General features: G+C 41.9%; 2 protein-coding genes across 5 annotated transcripts in view; one reads left to right on the top strand and one right to left on the bottom strand.

Annotated features, from left to right (window-relative positions):
- The window catches only part of APOO (apolipoprotein O), a 90,089-nt gene extending 79,896 nt beyond the window's left edge, over nucleotides 1-10,193 (top strand). For 2 of the 3 annotated variants that reach the window (XR_006277864.1, XM_038416659.2), the window contains one exon: nucleotides 9,006-10,193. The gene's annotated coding sequence lies outside the window, so the exon portion shown is untranslated. Of the gene's footprint in view, nucleotides 1-4,664; nucleotides 4,781-9,005 lie in introns of all 3 variants that reach the window. The other variant, XR_006277865.1, reaches the window with a different exon arrangement.
- A 5,994-nt stretch (nucleotides 10,194-16,187) lies between these two features.
- Nucleotides 16,188-21,162, bottom strand: SAT1 (spermidine/spermine N1-acetyltransferase 1). Of its 2 annotated transcripts, XM_038381637.2 has the most exons (6): nucleotides 20,913-21,162; nucleotides 20,283-20,334; nucleotides 18,701-18,784; nucleotides 17,255-17,356; nucleotides 17,133-17,173; nucleotides 16,188-16,729 (listed from the first exon to the last, which is right to left on the bottom strand). In XM_038381637.2, the coding sequence occupies exons 1-6, from the start codon at nucleotides 20,976-20,978 to the stop codon at nucleotides 16,559-16,561; spliced, it is 516 nt and encodes a 171-aa protein (XP_038237565.1). In that variant the 5' UTR covers nucleotides 20,979-21,162; the 3' UTR covers nucleotides 16,188-16,558. The 2 variants fall into 2 exon arrangements, with proteins under 2 accessions (XP_038237565.1, XP_043360869.1); XM_043504934.1 differs by lacking the exon at nucleotides 20,913-21,162 and having other exon boundaries at nucleotides 18,701-18,806; nucleotides 20,217-20,317.
- Between the last annotated feature and the right edge of the window lie 204 nt (nucleotides 21,163-21,366).

Genomic DNA, 21,366 nt, shown 5'->3' with positions numbered 1-21,366 from the left:
AAATGGCCAAGGAGAGAGAGCCTAGAAGTGTGGGGAAAGTCGGACAGGAACTTCCGAAAGGACAGAGGTACTTAGCCCATACTTACTAAAGGCAGTTAAGACCAGAAATTTGGAGATTTTATGCAAAACAGGGCATTTTATTATTTCCATATTTGATTGTTCATTTCCTCCTTTGCATAAACTTGCTTTCCCTGTTTCCATTTCCCCCTCCTTTAGTTTCTGGCTGGGTTCCTGTTCCCCAATTTTAAGTTTGTCAATGTCCCGCTTGTCCTTGAGCTCCCTCCTGTATCGCCCGTGGCTTCCCTTTCCCCTCATTCCTAGCTCCTCTCATCTTCCCGCTTTTTCATGGTTTCCCCCCCCCCCCCACACACACACACATTTCCTCATGTCCCATCTTCCGACCCCCGGTGTTGATAACTCTTGCAATTTTATCACGAGTGCTGCGATATATGTTTGTTTTTCTTAAAATCCCTGTGCCTGCATGCAACTGATTGCATGAGACTCGCTCTATGTTATTTTTTTAAATGAGAGCTAACATTCTAGCCCTCACGATTGTGGAGAAAAACCTGATATGTGACCCAAATGAATGCTGATGGTTCAGAAGGCAAACAGAAATAACCCAAATTTCATTATTTTGAAGCTATTCTCACAGGGGAGTCTCTCATAATTTTTGAACACATGGGAGTGGTAATGTCACCTGCCACCCAGTGGCCTGCAACCCGCCCGATAGCCACAGTCAGTGACTGCCTCCTTGGTACCACTCTGTCCACACTGTCCAGTGCTCTAGCTAGATTTCTATGGAGGTATGTGGGTTAGGGGCTGTGCTCCAGGCAAAGTCTCTATGGTTAGGGTCTTGGAGAGCTCCTAGGCTTCGAAGGTTTTGAGTCTCAGAGCAGGCCATCCTCCAACCAGCTCCCCTGCTCTTGCTGAAACAGGCACCCTGGCCCAGCCAGGAGACTCCGTGGCTCTGGCTTGTCCCCCACAATTGACTCCAAGGGCCTGCAAGCTGCCACGCTCCAGGCCAGAGAGGAGAAGGAGAGGTCCTTCTCAGGACAGAGGGACTGCCTGCCCTGCCCCCTCAGCACGTGGGCAGCCAGGTGTCTGAGGCCCAGGAAGTGATCTGGAGAATGCTTGCAAGCAGTTTGATTAGAGTAGGCCCCACAGTCTCAGCCTTACACAAAGATTTAGTGCTTCACCAGCCCACTGTCTCCTGTCCTTGCTTTGTTTCCCCACCACCACCCCCCGTTTCCTATCTCATCACTGAAGTCCTTTATCTGCAGCCCTAGGGTCTACTGCCTGCTAGCTGCCCTATATGTGTGTGCTTAAAACAGATTTTTGGAACTGAGCACCCATTGTTAGCTACGTCTGGGTGGGTGTTGGAAATTAAAGGGGATCTATTTAGGGGAGATGTTTGAGAGTGTGAAGTTGTAGTTGTGGGTATCCCTAGTATCAGTCTATTGCTGTTGGATTTATTTATTTAGCCTTTTTTTTTTTAGTTTCTAATTTTCAGTTAACCTACTTTTGCCAGTATAAAGAAAGTCAGGTAGGGTGAAGTACGTGCTTCCTGGATGTCATTATGATTTGTATATTGGCTTCACAGACTGTAACCATTGCTCCTATGTGGATGGGTTACTCGGAGTTTCCTGGTAAGATTTCCTGAAGGGACTGAAGCCTGCACTCATGAAGTAAAAATTGTTTCCCCCGGGTCCAGGCAATGCACATTCTTTAATCTGGTCCCTGACTGAACAGCCCCTGTGAGTTTCCAGCGGACCCATGTTTCCTACTTAAGATGTGAAGACTCTTGACCAGATGCTGATGTCTTTGCAAGTGGGTGGAGTCCCCATCAGGGCGACATTAGGAACAAATGGAGAACCAGAGTGAGGTTAGGCAACTTGCCCAAGGTTATGCAGCCTGTCTGTGGTAATGCCGTGAATAGAACCCTTTTGTTCTGGTTCCCAGTCTGTTTCTGTAACCATGTAATCCTTCAGGGAAGGAGGTCATAGAGTTGTTTCTTCCAGACATTTCTTCTGAATTTTGGCCAGGGTGTGGCACGCAGTAAGTGGCCACACCCTGGCCTTTAAGACACCAGTCCCAGAATAAGGGGACAGGTTGGGGTGCTTTACAAAGAAAATAAATGGAAAAAAATTAAGTGCAGGGGGAGAAATAATAGAGAAAACAAAAGAAAAATTGTAGAGCGAGTGGAAGATGAAAGAAGGAAGGGGTGTAAAGCGAGAGCAAAAATGGACAACTTTAAATTTAGTGCCTTTTATTCATGTTTTGTTATTTTTACTGTGTTTTCCTGACGGCCACTGAGGTTGACTACCTCCCTCTGCCTTCTCTTCCCCACTCCCGGCTCAACAGCATGGTCACAGACAGCCACAGACTTCCTTTGAGGCTGAAGGTTGGGCCATGCATTTTGTGGGAACTTCAGCCTTTAAGAAAGCAGGATACTCATCATGTTCTAGCAGCCTCTACTGAAACTTGGCACTTTTGATTATTCTCGTGCAGGGGAGGGGATCATTTCCCCAGCAGCTGCGTAGCGTGGGGAGAGGAAAGGAGACTCTGCACTGCCTTTCAGGCAGCCTGCAGTAAATCTGCTAAAAAGCTAATACCTGCTGAAGCTGTGCTAACTTTATGCAGCCCTCCTTCAGGCCATGCTGTCACGGAGCTGGAGAAAATGGCAGCTTTGACAGGAGACGCTACAAAAACATAGGGCCACTACAGTAAAACCCTGTGCTTCCAGCGGATGTGGGATTGTGTTTTTCTTTCTTTTTTTCTTTTTTTTTTTTTAATAGTGAGTGGGGGAGATTCAACGCTTGTTTGTGGTGGGAAGGCAAACCCTGCTCCCTGAGACAGCAGTCGGGGGGGAAATTGGGAGGAAAACCTAGTGGAGTTTTTCTCTTCTTCCCAGATAGATATTTTTTCTGCAAGAAGCTGGCAGTTCTCCTCCAGGCCTATGATGTATATTTATAATGAATGTGAGAACTTGATCTAGCTTTAACATTGTAAGATGAAGCTCAAAAGAACACTCTATCTTGAACATTTTATTGCATGGAATGGGGGAATTCTCCCCCTGTCCCTTTCTTGGCAAAACCTCTTGAATCTAAAAACTGCATCTCATTTTATTAGGAAACTGCACCTATTTTTGAATGCCCCCACAAAAGATCTGCTTTATTCTCCTGGAATATGAACTGATTTGATCTGCCTTAAGAACATATTTTTATCATCATAGGACAAAGAAGAAGGAGTAATGCTGACTAGGCTGTAGGACCAGATCGCTCACATTTTATGCCCATGTAACCCTGTTGCCTTTATTCTCTTTATAATCTAACAAGCATAAAAAATGGGATCTATGTTATTGACTACTAAAGTAGACCTACCAAGCCATATTTTGCTAATAGGATAATTCCAGCCTGGATTGACAAAGCATCTCTTTAAAGAGAGTGCACCAGATGATTTGCAGAATGTATGTTTGAAGATTACAGCTGAGTTGCATAATAACTTTTGTGCCAGCCACAGCAAAGGAAAGTATTTCCTGTTGAACTCAGTTGCCAGGACATAATGTTCACATTAAGGCTGAATCAATGATTAAAGGTTGTGAACAAACCGTTTTGGTAACAGAGCTGTCAGGTACAGAAAAAAGCAGGTGTTTTAGGAGCTCTGGCTAAAACTTTCCAAAGTAACTAGTGACTTTGGGTGCCCAACATGAGAAACTTCCAAAGATCTTAATTTTTCAGAATGAGCTGAGCTCCCACCACCTGAAAAGGTGACTCAGGTTGGACACGCAAAGACACAGGCATCCAGAATCATTAGTAGCTTCTGAAAATCTCAGGCTTTGTTATTACGGATTCCTGTGTTTCCCCTGAAATTGATTTATTGGGTGGTTAAAATCTGTTGGAAACAATGTATTGGTATAGATTTGTTCGAAAATACTGTTACACTGAGATTTGGGCAATCACACCACCTCATGAAGTTGCTAGGCATGATGGGCACCATCCATTCAGGCTAAATGAGGGAACATTTAAATGCCTCTTTGTTTAGCGATGGCTGAAAAAAATGGAAACCCACTGCCTAAGGACTGGCCTGCATGCAAGCTTAGGCAGAGGCTGGGCTATGTGGTCCAAAGAGTTTCCTGGGGGTCTGACAACTAATGCAGGGATGGGGGATTGATTTGGTTGCTGCTGCGTGTGGAAAAGCAGGAGAAATACCACAGAAACATACAAAGAAGGAAGCAAGAAATTTTGATGGACAGAGAAGCACTTTCAGCATGACACTGAAAAAAATTAAGAAAGCAAGATTTTGGGTAGAGTGTTGGATGGAAAAAGGCTTGGAATTGTGAGCAAAGAAACTTCTCTCCTGCTCTCTGATACCAACTGTTTTCAGGGATACAGGACTTTATGTACAGTCCTTGTAAATAAACAGGATTGCATCAAAGAAATACCTGACTGACTCCATCCGTTACTCCTAACAGAAACAACTGGCCAGACCCTGAATATTGGCAGCTAGGGTTAAAAGGGGTAACAATATTTAAACTGCAAAGGCTTGATGCTTTGCTTCTCCCTGTAGCTTAACTTCTACCCAACTAACTATTAATTTCACAAGATTTTTAATCCCGGTCAGTGGTGAGTCAGGAGCAGTAATAGCTAGAGCCTCTTATTTTGCAGTTGTCCTTACTTGGTGCCAATTCTTTGCCTCGATGATGTGGTTTTAGACCTTCCTAGTTGGTTGTGTATTGGACCTGCAGACCTAAAATCCATCTACTGAAGATGTGCAAAGATCTGTAAGTACTGTTGGACATAATGCTCTGCTCTTTGTCCACTTTGAAATGGGACATACTAAATATATTATCTAGTGGAATTGGATAGTACTTGCACTATGCGGTGTATATGTGCACATCATTCTTTACAGGGAGTTGCAATGAGCTTTTATTTAAAGCTACAATAATAGGGTCACTTATTTCAACAGAAAAATATTGAGAATAAAAGACTTAAGTCCACAATTCATTCAATTGAAATGAATAGACATTTCTGGTTTCAGAGTAGCAGCCACATTCATCTGTATCCGCAAAAAGAACAGGAGTACTTGTGGCACCTTAATTAGTCTCTAAGGTGCCACAAGTACAGGCATATCTGAGGAGATGGTGGGGCATCAGCGTACCTGAGTTGCCTTGTATGTGCCTGACTGTGAAACTGCAACTCTGTTTTAAATCAGCAGAACTTTTGTTTGCATAGCAACAGCAGAATCATACCTCGTGCACACTTACCGGTAATGCACAGGTAACAACTTCAACATGTCATGGTGATATAAAAGTTTTATTGGCATAAGTTTTGTGATCGTCACATTACTGATGGAAATTGGGAAAAATCATTGGTGCTGGGACTAGAGGTGCTGAGGATGCTGCTGCACCCCCTGGCTTGAAGTGGTTTCCATCATATACAGTGTTTACAGTTTGAGTTGGTGGCTCTCAACACCCCCACTGTACAAATTGTTCCAGCATCTCTGGGGAAGATACAAATGAGATAGGTATGTCAGCCCAAACACATGCCTTGACACCACATCAGCCTATGATTGGTTGTTTTATATCATGTGTGTTACAGAACATTTTTTTAGGAATCCTTTACAGAGTGCTATTGAAACTGTTTTGTTAGTTTTTATTCTTTTGTATTGTATCCCTCCACTTGTAAAGTCATGTGTCTGAATTACCAGGAGTTCAGCTGAACCAGGAACCAATAGTCAAAAAACAGAAACAAAAAACCTTCCAGACATGCTCCAAAGTAACACTTGTATACATGATTTTTGAGCATGATGCCTTAGGCCTTCCCCAGGCAAGAATCTGGGTCCCATTAGGAAGCTGTGAACCTGCCATCTCCAGTGGCATGAAGCTTCTGTTTCTAGCCCTTCAGCAATGGTTCTCAATCTTTCCAGGACATCTTTTTCCATACAAGGGCTCCCACCCCTTTGTCATGACTCCCAACGCTTGTTTGTGAGCTCTTTGGGAGTTGAAACCCCCGAGACTGAGAATCAGTGTCAAGGTCCACCCCGGAAAGAAGCATTCAGAGAAAGCCAATGTTTCTCAGTGTGGTCAGTGCGTGTTACACCTGGGCCTGATCCAGTCTGACTCTATTACAGTCACAGCTACAGACTCTGGCTGCAGAATCCTGGAATACATGGGGTCCTGAAAACATTTACTAATAGTTAAGATCGCAAATCATCAGAATGATCCAACTTGAAAAAATGGGTTCTATGATTAAAATTAAATTATAATACTTACAAAAACTCAGTTGAAATGAATAGGAGGGGGTGAGAGGGGAAATTTTACAAGGGTTACACTCTGTCCGCAGGGTAGGCTTGTGCTGATAATATCTGGATTTGAGAGGCCGCCTCTTCTGAACCTGGGCCTCACTTTGCTGTCACTTGGCTCTACCCACTGTGTGACACCGTGGACTTCATTTCTATCTGCCTTATTGATAGCCTGCCATCTTTCAAAGATATGCAGTTACATATAAAGGGGTTTATGTCTTGTAATGACAGAGGAGCAGCGTATGCTACAATCTTTCCTTACAGTTCCTAGCTATTTTTGTTTAGAACTGACTTACTGTCGATGTAATTTCTTTGAATATGGAGCATAGTGCTGCCTTTCTCTGCCAGTTCTGCCCATTAATTTTCAGCAACAAGTAACTCTTGTTCTTAAACAACTAAATCATTATCTGTTTTCATGCTGATCTTCTGAGCTATGATGGAAAGCAATCTCACAGAAGTGTAAATAATAAAACGAGGGCTAGCAAAGTATCTGGGATATCTCTATTTTAGCTAAATTATTCCTGATTTAATTTGCACTTTAAATGTACTGTTCTTCATAGCAATCCTTCCACATAGCCCATAGCTAGTCACCTGTGCCAAGCCAACCACTTCTCGTTAGTAGCAGGAATTAGGGACTGTGCACGTGAAACTGAGGGCATGTCTACTGTACAAACTTAAGTTGACTTAAGTCAACATACAGTCACTGCAGTTTTTTGTGTCCACACTGTCCTTCACTCTGTGGAGTGCATCCTCACCAAGAGTGCTTGCACTGACTTAAGAGGGGCAGTGTGGGGGAAAGCAGGACTTGGAGTGGGAAGCCAGGAGCCCAGGCAGGAGCCAGGCTCCCTATGGGGAGCTGGGCAGTAGGCAGGCTCCAGCTCGAGCCCTCCCAGCCCCAGGGTGACAGCAGAGCTGTGAAATTGACAAGAATGACAGCCAACAGCCGATGTAAGTAATATAGTCTCTACACGGACGCTGCGTCACCCTAACTACACCGACATAAGCCTTACAACTCTTGTGAAGGTGGAGTGATTATGTCAGTGTAGTAGAGCACTTACATCAGCGGGAGCAAGGCTGTAGCGCAGACACTGACGTAATTAGGTTGACCTAACTCTGCAGTGTAGATCAGGCCTGAGTCTTCCATTCCAGACTGAGATCATACATACTTCACCCACTCCAGTCCTATAGTCAGTCAGTTCCTCTGTAACTGCTTCCCAGAGCTGTAATAGAACTCGACTCTCCTCTACTCTCTGTCACAAGAGGAGCAGTTAACATTTTGTACATAGTTCAGACTGTTAATTAAAATAGATTCCATTCCTGCAGGGAGCTCTACATGGCCAGTCCCTGAGCTCTCATGGAGACCTGCATGGAGCTCTGCGTGGGTGCAGGGCTCCCCTGTGCAGAATTCAATGCAGCCTTACCTTTTGATAGGAATTTTTGTTAGTTTCCACTGCAGTACACTATGCTACACACACAGGTGCTTTTGAAATCAGCTTTAGAAATAATGATATCAGGTGAGTGTGGAATTAAACTCTAAAAAAATAAAGGAAATTGTACAATCTCTGTACAATCTCTGGCTTTTTAAATTATAATAAAAATCATTGGGGTGAGATTTTTCAAAGGCACTTAAAAAAGCCTGTGTTAGGCAATAATTTAGGAGGTGCCTATGTACTTCCATTAAACCTATCTCTATAGTATCTGAGCTGTATAAAGGCTGAGTTATTTATGATGTGTAAAGGTAGCATCAAGTTTTAAACAATTTTTTTTTCTGCTTTCCTCTTTGCTGGTGGATCTTGGTGACATTTTTTTGGAGGACCTAGATAACATCACATACAGCCTAAGTTCCTTCTAAGCTGCACAGCCATGCCTCAGCCTACTAAGTGTCTTGCAGGCACCCAGGGCTGCGGCGGGGAGAGAAGCCTCTTCCCCAGCCCTGCTGCAGCTGGGGGAGAGGCGCCTATCCCGCAGCCCCGGAGCTGCTGCAGCAGGGAGAAGAGCCTCTTCCCCCCCAACAAAAGTGCTGTTGCAGGGTCAGAGAGCTGGGGGAAGTCCTCTCTCCCTGCTGTAGCCCCTAGGCAGCCTGCATCCCAACCCCTCATCCCCAGCCCCACCCCAGGGCCCTCACCCCCCCCACACCCCAACCCTCTGGCCCAGCCCTGAGCCCCTGCCCACACTCTGAACCCTCGAGCCCCAGCCCTGCCTCAATTTTGTTATGTGCACCAATATGGAGGTGATGTGTGTGTGTGTGTGTGTGTGTGTGTGTGTGCCTGTCTCTGTAAAGGAGGAAAACATAATTAGTGAAAAGAGTGATATCTTTTCATTAACCACAATTTCCTCTTTACAATGACAGAAATCTGCAAAATGCTTATAAGGGTTTGGCAGCCCTCTTTTTGTTTTGTTTTGTTTTGTTTTTAGTTTTCAGACTGATCCTTGCCCTTCTAGTCCTTTATTTTGTGTTTTGCTGTCAAATGAACACTCAAAAGTGACAGTGAACCTGGGCTGAAAATGCCTTGTTTTGGAGGGGGATGGAAAGGGGTTTTTTATATGAAATCCTAAATTCTTTCTCAGAAGCTCTGAAGAGGTTCAATAATACTTGGCTCAGATTTTGAACTTGAGCTAAGTTTCAAATTTGTAATAAAATTCAATACCAGGTTTCACAGAACTCTACTGGTTGAAATATTACATTTTGTTTTCTTCCACAACAGGTTAATACCTTATCTGAACTGCAACCATCTCTGCCAAAACCTGATTCAGCAAAGCATTTAAGTAGATCTTAAGCCAGGAAGCAAAACAATCTTCAAAATTTAAATTGTGCAAAGTAGAGTTTGGTACAATGAGGTGGATTCTTTAAACTCCAGTCAACACCTGCATGTTGTAAGTTTCATGAGAGCAGCAATCATTCTACTGCCTGTATGTTCATACAGTTTAGTATTTGTTCCTTCGGTGGCAGGGTAGTGGCAATAGCTTACACCATGAGAATGGGTGACTAAAACATGGAAAAGTTAAGGTAACTTTAGAGCTTTGCTGTGGACTGAGCATGAAAAGCCCTGGCACTGATTAAAGTGAGATACTGGGACACTGACAGACCAGCCAACTTGAGTATGAGCCATAACAACTTAATAGGAGGCCTAACCATTGTAATCAAGACAATCTACTTATACATGAATTTTAAAGAGATGTAACTAGTTTACCTGCATATGCATAGGAAATAGAAGATTAGCTTCAAAGCAAAGGGCCACATTACCTATTATTCCTCCGGGGAAGGACCTGCTGTGATGACTTGACTTGTCAGTCTGCTAGAAGAGCTATAAAGGAAAGCTTTGGCTGGATCCTTTCATCTCTAGTCTGCTTAAACTTTGAACAGGGAAAGTATAAATTGTAAGATGGAGATCTTCCAAAGAATAATTTGGAATACCCTGGAAAATGCATAGAAGGACTTGAACAGACTCCATACCTGGCCTGCCTATTGGACTACAACTGTTTAAACTGATTCCAGAAAGACTTTTACAAATCAGCAGCCTCACCATGTCTGCTACGAAACTGACCTAAGGACTTTACACACATTTGTATGCATATTGATCTTTTAACCATTTGCAACTTTTTCCTTTTATTGTTAAACCTTTAGTTTTATTTACTAAAGGACTGGCATCAGCATGATTATTGGGTAAGATCTGTGACTCATATTGACCTGGGAATTGGTGAACCTCACATATGGTGAATCAGGTTTTCAGTAATCCCTCATTATATTAGACTTGGTTGTCCTAGATGGGAACCAAGGACTGAATTGCATAAAGGGGATTGTGTTTGGCTTATTAACCAGTGTGGTACAACTGAAGCTATTTGGTTACTGACTTGGTAAATCTAATTATGGAATAAACTATCAGTTTGAGGGATTGTCTGCCCTATTTCTTGCAATCTACCCTGTGTGGCATTCTCAGTGTGGCCTATCCAGGTGTCACACACATATATTTACTGGATATAGTTTATGAAGAGAATGTCTGTGCAGAGCTCAATCTGTTCCTGTTATGATGATGTAATAAGATTACTTTGAAAGAGCTGCACAGGACTTCATCCTCAGTTCAAATCATGCAAATATAAGATTTTATTTCATTTCTCACAAATTTCACAACAAAGGAGCAGAAATAATGCTCTAGTAAGCAGAGAGAGCTAGTTCATGCTAAAATTCTTTGCAGTATGACAGTAAATTACGCAATTATTCCCCAGATGTATGTTCCATGCATAGCTGGCATTCTGTCTGCAACCTGGTAAAGTAGACCCGAACACTTCACCGGCTAGAGTCCATGAAAGCAAATGTCCCATGAACAAAATAGTATATGTGTATGAGGATAAACCTGAATATGTTACTGAATTTTAAATTTAAATACTTGGCAGTTAAGACTAAAAAAAATGGAGAGGAGTTATTTTTCCCTCTCAAGTTATGCAGACAAAAAGGCTTCTTAAGAGTTGTAGCCCACAGCAACCCTGGAGCTTTGTGGATGAGCTTCACAGAAGGGGGGGAGGGCGGGGGAGAACCCACCACCAAAGAAAGGGTGATATTATGATCATTTTGTGTGTGGTTACATAACTTTATTTATTCTAGTTCTGTGATCCTATTCCTGCAGTTTGCCTTGTATATCACCCTTTCATCACTCCAGTATGGAAACACTGAAATGTTGCATGTTCAATGATGGGACTTACACTGTAGCTCAGAGCATAACAAAACTTTTCCCTAGTATATGATTGGCAGAGCTGTAGTCAAGGGTAAATATTGCCTTTGTGTCTCCCATGCATTGTACCAATTAGCTCTTCTAGCTCTTTTATAGAGAAAGGTAAACTGCAAAAGAAAAGAGTGGGGGTGGGGAGAGGATGAGGTTGTATTGGATTTATAAAGGCCCCATAGGTTCTAATTTGTTTTTATTTTGCATTTTTGAAATTGGTAGTGTAGTCTACCCTGTTCCTTCTGGAATATCATGGATTACAAAACTAGCGAGACTGATGTAACTATCAAGGATATGAAAAGTGACCAATGTGGAGGAGAGAGGATTGTTAACATCCATTTATTCCCACGGTTCGATATCCCACTTGTGATGAAATCCTTTAGGTAAAGAATTAGGATCCCAACTTTTTCAATAAGGGCTCAAAAATATTCTATCCCAGTATTCCAGTCCTCTAAGGGGACACCATCAAAAACAGGAAAGATGATAAAAAGAAAAGGAGTACCCGTGGCACCTTAGAGACCAACAAATTTATTAGAGCATAAGCTTTCGTGAGCTACAGCTCACTTCATCGGATGCATTTGGTGGAAAAAGCAGAGGAGAGATTTATATACATTATATATATTTTTATATGTGTGTGTGTGTGTGTGTGTGTGTGTGTGTATATATAAATCTCTCCTCTGCTTTTTCCACCAAATGCATCCGATGAAGTGAGCTGTAGCTCACGAAAGCTTATGCTCTAATAAATTTGTTGGTCTCTAAGGTGCCACGGGTACTCCTTTTCTTTTTGCGAATACAGACAAACACGGCTGCTATTCTGAAACCTGTCATTAGGAAAGATGATGTAATAGCGATGTCAGACTAATGCAAACAAACAAAAATGTCAGTCTTTCTTCATATATCATGCATAATAAAGAAGCAGAAACCCTTGCAGGTCACCTTTACAAATGCAGCTAACAACAGCAGTACAGGATAAGTAAGCAACATAAAAGGGAAGATTTGAATGACATTACTCTTGAAAAGTAAGATGCGGAAATAGCATGCAAAACATTCTAAATCTACTTGCACTCTTTTTTTTTTTGGCTGGTGTAACGTACATAAAGACTGGGATTACATAAGACTCAAGAGTTAGACACCCAAACCCCACTGAATAACTACTTTAGGCTCCTTTTGACCATCCCAGCCAAAATCAACACCTATTCAGTGGACTGGAATACTTCTTTTTCTAAAACTTTTGTTTTAGAGTAGGGCTGACGAGATTAAAAAATTAATTGCAATTAATCGTACTGTTAAACAATAATAGAATACCATTTATTTAAATATTTGTGGATGTTTCTACATTTTCAAATATATTGATTTCAATTACAACACTGAAAACAAAAGTGTGCAGTGCTCAGTTTATTTTTGATTACAAATATTTGCACTGTAAAAAACAAAAGAAATAGTATTTTTCAATTCCCCCATTGCAAGTACTGTAGTGCAATCTCTTTATCATGAAATTTGACTTTACAAATGTAGAATTATGTAAAAAAAAAAAACAAAAAAACAAACCGCCCCCCCAGCGTTCAAAAATAAAACAATGTTAAACTTTAGAGCCTACAAGTCCGCTCAGTCTTACTTCTTGTTCAGCCAATCAAGTTTGGTTACAGTTGCAGGAGATAATACTGCCTGTTTCTTGTTTACAATGTCACCTAAAAGTGAGAACAGGCATTCGCATGGCACTGTTGTAGCTGGCATTACAAGGTATTTTCATGCCAAATGCCCTAAAGATTCATATGTCCCTTCATGCTTCAACCACCCTTCCAGCGGTCATGCGTCCATGATGCTGACACGTTTTTCTTGATAACGATCCAAAGCAGAGTGGGATGACGCATGTTCCTTTTCATCATCTGAATCAGACGCCACCAGCAGACGGTTTGGGTTCTATAGTTTCCGCATCAGAGTATTGCTCTTTTAAGACTTATGAAAGCATGCTCCATACCTTGTCCCTCTCAGATTTTGGAAGGCACTTCAGATTTCTAAACCTTGGTTTGAGTGCTGTAGCTATCTTTAGAAATCTCACATTGGTACCATCTTTGTATTTTGTCAAAACTGCCATGAAAGTGGTCTTAAAACAAACATGTGCTGGGTCATCAGCCAAGACTGCTATAACATGACATATATGGCAGAATGTGGGTAAAACAGAGCAGGGGACATACTACTCTCCCCCAAAGAGTACTCACAAATTTAATTAACATTTTTTTAATGCGCATCATCAGCATGGAAGGATGTCCTCTAGAATGATGGATGAAGCATGAAAGGACATATAAATGCTTAGCATATCTGGCATGTAAATACCTTGTAATGCTGGCTACAAAAGTTCCATGTGAACACCTGTTCTCACTTTCTGGTGACATTGTAAATAATAACCAGGCACCATTATGACCCGTAAATGTAAACAAACTTGTTTGCCTTTGTGATTGGTTGAACAAGAAGTAGGACTGAGTGGACTTGTAGGCTCTAAAGTTTTACGTTGTTTTGAGTGCAGTTATGTAACTGAGACAGGATGCTAGGCAGGAACCCTTGAGCTACTGTGTCATGCCAGCTCCCATTAAGGGAGGTAAATTGGAGTTGGCTAGAGAAACCTGCACCTGACTGACAAAGGGGAAGTAGCTGCCAGCCTAATTATCTTTGACAGGTTTCAGAGTAGCAGCCGTGTTAGTCTGTATTCGCAAAAAGAAAAGGAGTACTTGTGGCACCTTAGAGACTAACAAATTTATTAGAGCATAAGCTTTCGTGAGCTACAATGAAGTGAGCTGTAGCTCACGAAAGCTTATGCTCTAATAAATTTGTTAGTCTCTAAGGTGCCACAAGTACTCCTTTTCTTTTTCCTAATTATCTTGGGGCTATATACAGTCCCAGAGGAAGGAAGCCAGGGGGAAGCCAGAAAGCGGTAGCTCTTCCTTCCTGGCTGCAGCAAGTGAGAAGTTCCTAAGGCTGAAACCCCCATGCTGTATGTGGTGAGAAGGCAGTGGGATTGCACACTGTAAATAAACTACACCGGTGATTGCTGAACCGGAGAGTCTCCTCAGAGTGGTTTTGAATTCAGCAGAGACAGGCGCAAAGGGGCCCCTGCTACACCCTGAGATAGTAAGCAACCCCCCCACCTGCAAATTTAACTTTCATGATAAAGAGACTGCACTACAGTACTTGTATGTGAACTGAAATACTATTTCTTTTTATCATTTTTAGTGTAAATATTGGTAATCAAAAATATAAGTGAGTATCATACACTTTGTATTCTGTGCTGTAATCAAAATCAATATATTTGAAAATGTAGAAAAACATCCAAAATATTTAATAAATTTCATTTGGTATTCTATTGTTTAACTGCAATTTAAAGGGCAATTAATCACCATCAGAGTTAATTGTGTGTGTTAACAGCAATTAATCAGAAGCCCTACTTTAGTTATTTGCATGTATACCACACATGCTGTGGTATGTTATGAGTACTAAATTTTTAAGAGCAAGCAGTCAAATTCAGAAGTTCATTACATTTATTTAAACTACATCTAGTGTCACTGAATTCTATTAATAAAAAAATTATTAATTCTATTAATATTTTTAATTGTGGCCCTAATTTTCTAGAAGTCCAGGCTAGGTTTTTATTTCTTTTAAAAAAAGATTTAACTAGTCCCAAACACTTATTAAAGAAATAAGTGATTGCAATACAAGAAAGTTCTCATTAGACTGAAATGCTGGAGGAGCTATTTAAATGCAAATACCTTTTTAAATCTTTCATCAGATAAATGCATCCGATGAAGTGAGCTGTAGCTCACAAAAGCTTATGCTCAAATAAATTTGTTAGTCTCTAAGGTGCCACAAGTACTCCTTTTCTTTTTGCGAATACAGACTAACACAACTGCTACTCTGAAACCTATCAGATAAATGGAATCACTAAACAGAACTTACGTTTATTTTGACTTGCCATTCCTGAGAGACAAGGCAGTTACAAAACTTACCTAGCTACAAGAGAATGAGGTGGGTCTTTGTATTGCAGTACAGTGAGATGATACCGGTCTCAAAACCACTTACACAGAAGATCTAATTCTATACTCAAGAGTTGTATTAGTATAACTTTTAGTGAGGGTTTTTGTTTTTGTTTTTAAGTCAATCTACCAGTACAAGCCCTAGTGGGGAGATAGTTATGTTGGTACAATATATTCCCTTTCCTGTACAGGATTAAGTTAAGGATTAAGTGTAAACCACCTCTATAGAGATTTACTGAACTATGTGAGGTTGATAGTTTTGTACTTCAGCCAGTCCAAGTACCATTCAGATATAATGAAAACAAGTGGAAGCTACTTTAACTATAATCCTGGTGTGTTGCTTTCATTATCACCCTCACTTCCTTCTGCTTGCCTGTTCAGGTAGAGAGTCCAGCTAGTTTTATGAAAATCCCCCCATCCCCACCTTAAAAATGTTACACTATAGAACAGCTGCATTAGTAGGATAACAATCTTTGGGCATTTGTTGCCCTATGCACACACAATTTTATTCATGTTTTGGTATCTTTCAAACAGCTTCTTTAAAAAGGACGGCAGTTAGTTACAAGTAACCTTACCACCTGTTCTTGTGTTTGAATTGGTTTTAATACGAATTTAGTTAAAGCTGGTGCAAAATGCTCACAAATACTCTTCAGTCACTTTAAACATGATTTATTGATTTAAGTTGGTATCGAATCCAAGTTAAAACAGTATAAAGCAGATTTGAATTGATGTGTCCACAGAGCGGTTTTATACCATCCAACTAAATGAAGTAAAAGCCAATTCTAGTTTAACAAATGCAATCTGTATTTTAGATAAGGTCTCTTTACCTACTGCTATTAACAGTTTTGCCTCTAATTACTTTCACTATAAGAGAGAAAGCTTCTGACTGCATATTAGTCTCCCCCCCTTTTTTTTCTTCATTTGGGGGAAAAATGATTTTGAAAAATGCAGCTACAAGATCCTAAATTGGAAGGACGGACAGACAGACATTTAGTTGCTGGTAGCTACATTAGTTGCAAGAAAAACTCTGCTTTCAAGTCCTTGTGATGCTGATAGGCAGTGGTTATTTATTGCTGCAAGAAATAAAGTGACCAAATGAAGGCCACTTTACTTGTAAGAATTCAACCACACTACACTGCCATTAAAGTGAAAATACTATACTTTATTTTATAAAAGGAAATTAAAACAAAAACCCTGCCAGTGTGTACATTGTACACATTTGAATGACACTCACAACAATGAAGTTTTATTCAATAAACATTGAAAGATCACTAGCCCACACTGGTGAAGGATGATGTTTACAAGCACATAAATTGGACTTCACAGATGTCACTTCCTGTAAAACTGATGTTTCAAGTCCAGATGACAGCAACAATTATACTACAATAGCACTGGTAAAGGAGCTTTCGAATTAGTGTCCATGCTATTTATTCCACTACAAACTGTATAGAAAGCAAGGCAAGAGTTTCAGAGTATGATTCAAATATAAGATTTGTCATTTGCCAGAATAATTCCTCACTCTTCAGTTGCCATTTTCAACAGATGCTCTTTGTCAATTTTGAAGAGCCTCCATCCTTCCTCAGTGGACAGATCAGAAGCACCTCTTCTCTTGTAGAACTTGATCGAAGGTTCGTTCCATTCTGCGACTACAAAGTGCATGCTGCTACAGCGGCATTTAAGAGCAACCTATAAACATGTAACCAGTATATTGATTAGGTATATAGCAATCTTATTTGTTGTGTACACAAATCTATCCTTCCCATCCAATAGGCAAGAGTCCCCAACAATATGATTTATTTTGAAGTGGACACCACTGCTAAAATGTTTGCAGCTGTTTTAAATATAGCTGTTTCCTCCTTTGTCCCTCATCTCTATTGTGCCTATCACAATTCTGATTCTATGAAGAATCAGATACTAAGCCACTAAAAGTTTAGAGAATCTGATAAGCCTGCTCCATATGTCCATTTATCCACTTTACTCACTTTCAAGTACTGTTAAAGGGTAATAATTCAGACAATTGACGCACAGACTTGCTTCTCTGCTGTTGTCTCATGCTAAAAATCTAATGGAGAAAGGAAAAACTACTTGCCTGACTCAGATTCTTCAGAATTTCTGAACCAATGCCAAGTCCTAAAAAAGTCAAGAAATGTTAGTTGTAACTTTTAAAAAACACACAAACAATACTTTTAAAAGCTATTCCTTAGAACTTACCTCTGAACTCTGGCATTACAAAGAAATCTTCAAGGTACAGCAGTTTTCCAATCCATGGATCATAAGTGAAGTAGTACATGGCAAAACCCACAATAAGATGTCCTGTAACAAAGGATTACATTACATCCGCAAAAAACAAAAACAAAACAAAAAAACCCCTTATTTTTGAAAGGCAACAAGATTAGTACATTTCAGCTTACATGCATATAACCTAAATACCTAGGTTTTCTTTCTGTACATGCAACTATTAATTTATTAACTGTTATAAGCCTGATTTAAGAATGGAAGTTTGCAATAAGCATATTGAGGTGTAGGTAAAATAGGAATTCTGATAGCTTGAGATCTGTGTTGTGGAATGAAGATTATCCTTCTGGTTCCTTGAAGGCAGTGTTTACAGTAATAGTAAACAAACAACAAACAACTAAGGCTTTCTGCTACAAACAGTATACATACCCTACTGGTTTATCAGTATGTCCACTTTGGATTATAAATTGGTTTACATTTTACACGGCAGTTCAGAATATGGTGGCAGTTAACTCAATTCTGCTTTCTTAAAAATCAGAACACAACACTAACAGTAGAATCTAAAAACACACACCTTTAAGTCTGTCTTCCAATTAATATTTCTCAAAAATTGCTCAGTGGGAAAACCAGGAGTGCTCACAGGCAGCCATTAGTTAACATAATGGCATCTCCAACACTGCCTCAACTGTGTTCCCACTGATAAAGTGGTAGTCTGTCTCCTTTATCCTGGGCACCAGAAAGATATCTACTTTGGCCAACAGCTTTCCTTGTTTGCTTGAAACAACTTTATGGCTCACCCTGTAAGAGGAGCCAACTGTTCAGTGCAAAACTGGTACCCTCTTCCAACATAATCCCACTCAGTCCTAAAACTTGAGAATTCAAATCATGTTGTTAGCCATAATGCTTTGCACATACTCATACGAAGAGTGTGCATTCAGAATTTCTGATCTACCGTGTGTTTTTTGGTAAATGCTTGGGAATAGTACTTGTCCCTGTTAGACCTTACCTCATATATCATGATCATCTACTTTATTGTGTAACGGATCTTTTAGTTACCTCCCCGCCCATCCATGTACACGGAAGGGCCATGTACATGGCGAAGCTAGAGACTGTAACCTGAAGATTGGGGACAAATTAAAGAAAAAATGTGATTCAACAGGATTACATTAAGGTAAATTAGGGTCAAACAAGAACAACCATTTAATGAAATGGAATTACAGTACCATATATATTATACCTGGTCTCCAGGATAGTTGATCACATTAGAAAAACAATGATTCTTCTATTTCAATAGTTGTATTTTAATTCTTTCTTCTTACCCAAATTCACAGCTGGAGCTTTATGTATAATCAGTAGCTTTAAATAATGTGTTATGTACATCCTGTGTATTTCTGATTTTAAAAAAGTAGCAGGAAATCTTACCTTCGGCTGTCCACTGTTCTTCTGGCACTTCTGCAACAAGACAGTGGTAGAAAGGATGCTCACCAAAGCCATCTTCAAGCAGATCTACAAGATGACAATAAGCAGATATATATTATATAAAAAGAAAAGGAGTACTTGTGGCACCTTAGAGACTAACAAATTTATTAGAGCATAAGCCTTCGTGAGCTACAGCTCACTTCATCGGATGCATTTGGTGGAAAAAACAGAGGAGAGATTTATATACACACACACAGAGAACATGAAACAATGGGTTTATCATACACACTGTAAGGAGAGTGATCACTTAAGATAAGCCATCACCAGCAGCAGGGGGGGGGAAAAGGAGGAAAACCTTCCATGGTGACAAGCAGGTAGGTAATTCCAGCAGTTAACAAGAATATCAGAGGAACAGTGGGGGGTGGGGTGGGGGGGAGAAATACCATGGGGAAATAGTTTTACTTTGTGTAATGACTCATCCATTCCCAGTCTCTATTCGAGCCTAAGTTAATTGTCTCCAGTTTGCAAATTAATTCCAATTCAGCAGTCTCTCATTGGAGTCTGTTTTTGAAGCTTTTTTGTTGAAGTATAGCCACTCTTAGGTCTGTGATCGAGTGACCAGAGAGATTGAAGTGTTCTCCAACTGGTTTTTGAATGTTATAATTCTTGACGTCTGATTTGTGTCCATTCATTCTTTTATGTAGAGACTGTCCAGTTTGGCCAATGTACATGGCAGAGGGGCATTGCTGGCACATGATGGCATATATCACATTGGTAGATGCGCAGGTGAAGGAGCCTCTGATAGTGTGGCTGATGTGATTAGGCCCTATGATGGTATCCCCTGAATAGATATGTGGACAGAGTTGGCAACGGGCTTTGTTGCAAGGATAGGTTCCTGGATTAGTGGTTCTGTTGTGTGGTGTGTGGTTGCTGGTGAGTATTTGCTTCAGATTGGGGGGCTGTCTGTAAGCAAGGACTGGTCTATCTTCCAAGATCTGAGAGATCACAGACCTAAGAGTGGCTATACTTCAACAAAAAAGCTTCAAAAACAGACTCCAATGAGAGACTGCTGAATTGGAATTAATTTGCAAACTGGATACAATTAACTTAGGCTTGAATAGAGACTGGGAATGGATGAGTCATTACACAAAGTAAAACTATTTCCCCATGGTATTTCTCCCCCCCACCCGACCCCCCACTATTCCTCTGATATTCTTGATAACTGCTGGAATTAGCCTACCTGCTTGTCACCATGGAAGGTTTTCCTCCTTTCCCCCCCCTGCTGTGGGTGATGGCTTATCTTAAGTGATCACTCTCCTTACAGTGTGTATGATAAACCCATTGTTTCATGTTCTCTGTGTGTGTGTATATAAATCTCTCCTCTGTTTTTTCCACCAAATGCATCCGATGAAGTGAGCTGACGAAAGCTTATGCTCTACTAAATTTGTTAGTCTCTAAGGTGCCACAAGTCCTCCTTTTCTTTTTGCGAATACAGACTAACACGGCTGCTACTCTGAAACATATATTATATATTAACTGTAGTAGGACGATCATCAAATCAAACTGACAGCAGCTAATTTGTTACCTTTTTCAGTTAGGACTACTTGATCCTCCATATCCTCATATTTAGCTAGTTCCTAAACATAAAAAAAAGAAATAAAGTATAGATACACAAATATATTTCCATGTGTAGAGGAAACATTTCTTCCCCGAGTGCTGTTTATGCAAAGCAGCGCCGAGCAGAAGCCCTGTGCAGAGGGTGAAGGGCAAGCAGCCCATTACAGGTGAACTGAACACAATCAACTCGTTTTTGCCAAGTCAGCGGGGCAAAGGTGTCCTCCACACCCCAGCACTGAAGGTCTGGGCGCTGGGCAGACAAAACCTACTGCTGGTGGGGTGGGGGGGGAGGGGGAGGAGACGTGTCTATGCCCCGTGGCGCAACAAGCGCAAAGGTTCGGATTACAACAATGACACGCTCCGCTCCGCGCCCCCTCCCCCCTCCTCGCGCCCAGCCGCCCGCTCCGCTCCGCTCCGCGCCCCCTCCCCCCTCCTCGCGCCCAGCCGCCCGCTCCGCTCCGCTCCGCGCCCCCTCCCCCCTCCTCGCGCCCAGCCGCCCGCTCCGCTCCGCTCCGCGCCCCCTCCCCCCTCCTCGCGCCCAGCCGCCCGCTCCGCTCCGCGCCCCCCTCCCCCCTCGCACCCGCGCGCAGCCGGTTACCTTAATGAGGCGCAGCAGGTCGGGGCAGTCCTCAGGCCGCGCGCTACGGATGCGGAACGGGGCCATTTTCGGCGGCGCTTCCCCCTGCGGCCCCCCCGGCTGGCGAGTCCCCGGTACGTGAACAGGAGCAGCAGCAGCTTGTTCATTCGTGTGCCCGGCGCGGCGGCTCAGTCAGGCTCCGAGCATGGCGCGGCGGCGGACCCAGACCAACTACGCACTCCCGTCTCTGCGCTGTGTGGCGGCGGGACCGGCCGGGCGGCCCCTATTTATCGGCAACAGGCCCCACCTCCTCCGTCCCCGGCGCCAATAGCCCCGCCCCCGCTCAGGCCCTCAGCCAATCACAGCGCTCCTGTCCCAAGCATTAGCTCACTCTTCCAGAAACTGGGGGCGGGGCGCGTGCGTCTTGCCAGCTTGAGGCCGGAGCGCGCGGCCGGCAGCGCCCCCTGGCGGGCAG

Source organism: Dermochelys coriacea, chromosome 1 (assembly GCF_009764565.3).
Source record: "Dermochelys coriacea isolate rDerCor1 chromosome 1, rDerCor1.pri.v4, whole genome shotgun sequence".
NCBI classification, from domain to species: Eukaryota; Metazoa; Chordata; order Testudines; family Dermochelyidae; genus Dermochelys; species Dermochelys coriacea.
The sequence above is the reverse complement of the archived record's forward strand: the minus strand, read 5'-3'. Positions and strand labels throughout refer to the sequence as shown.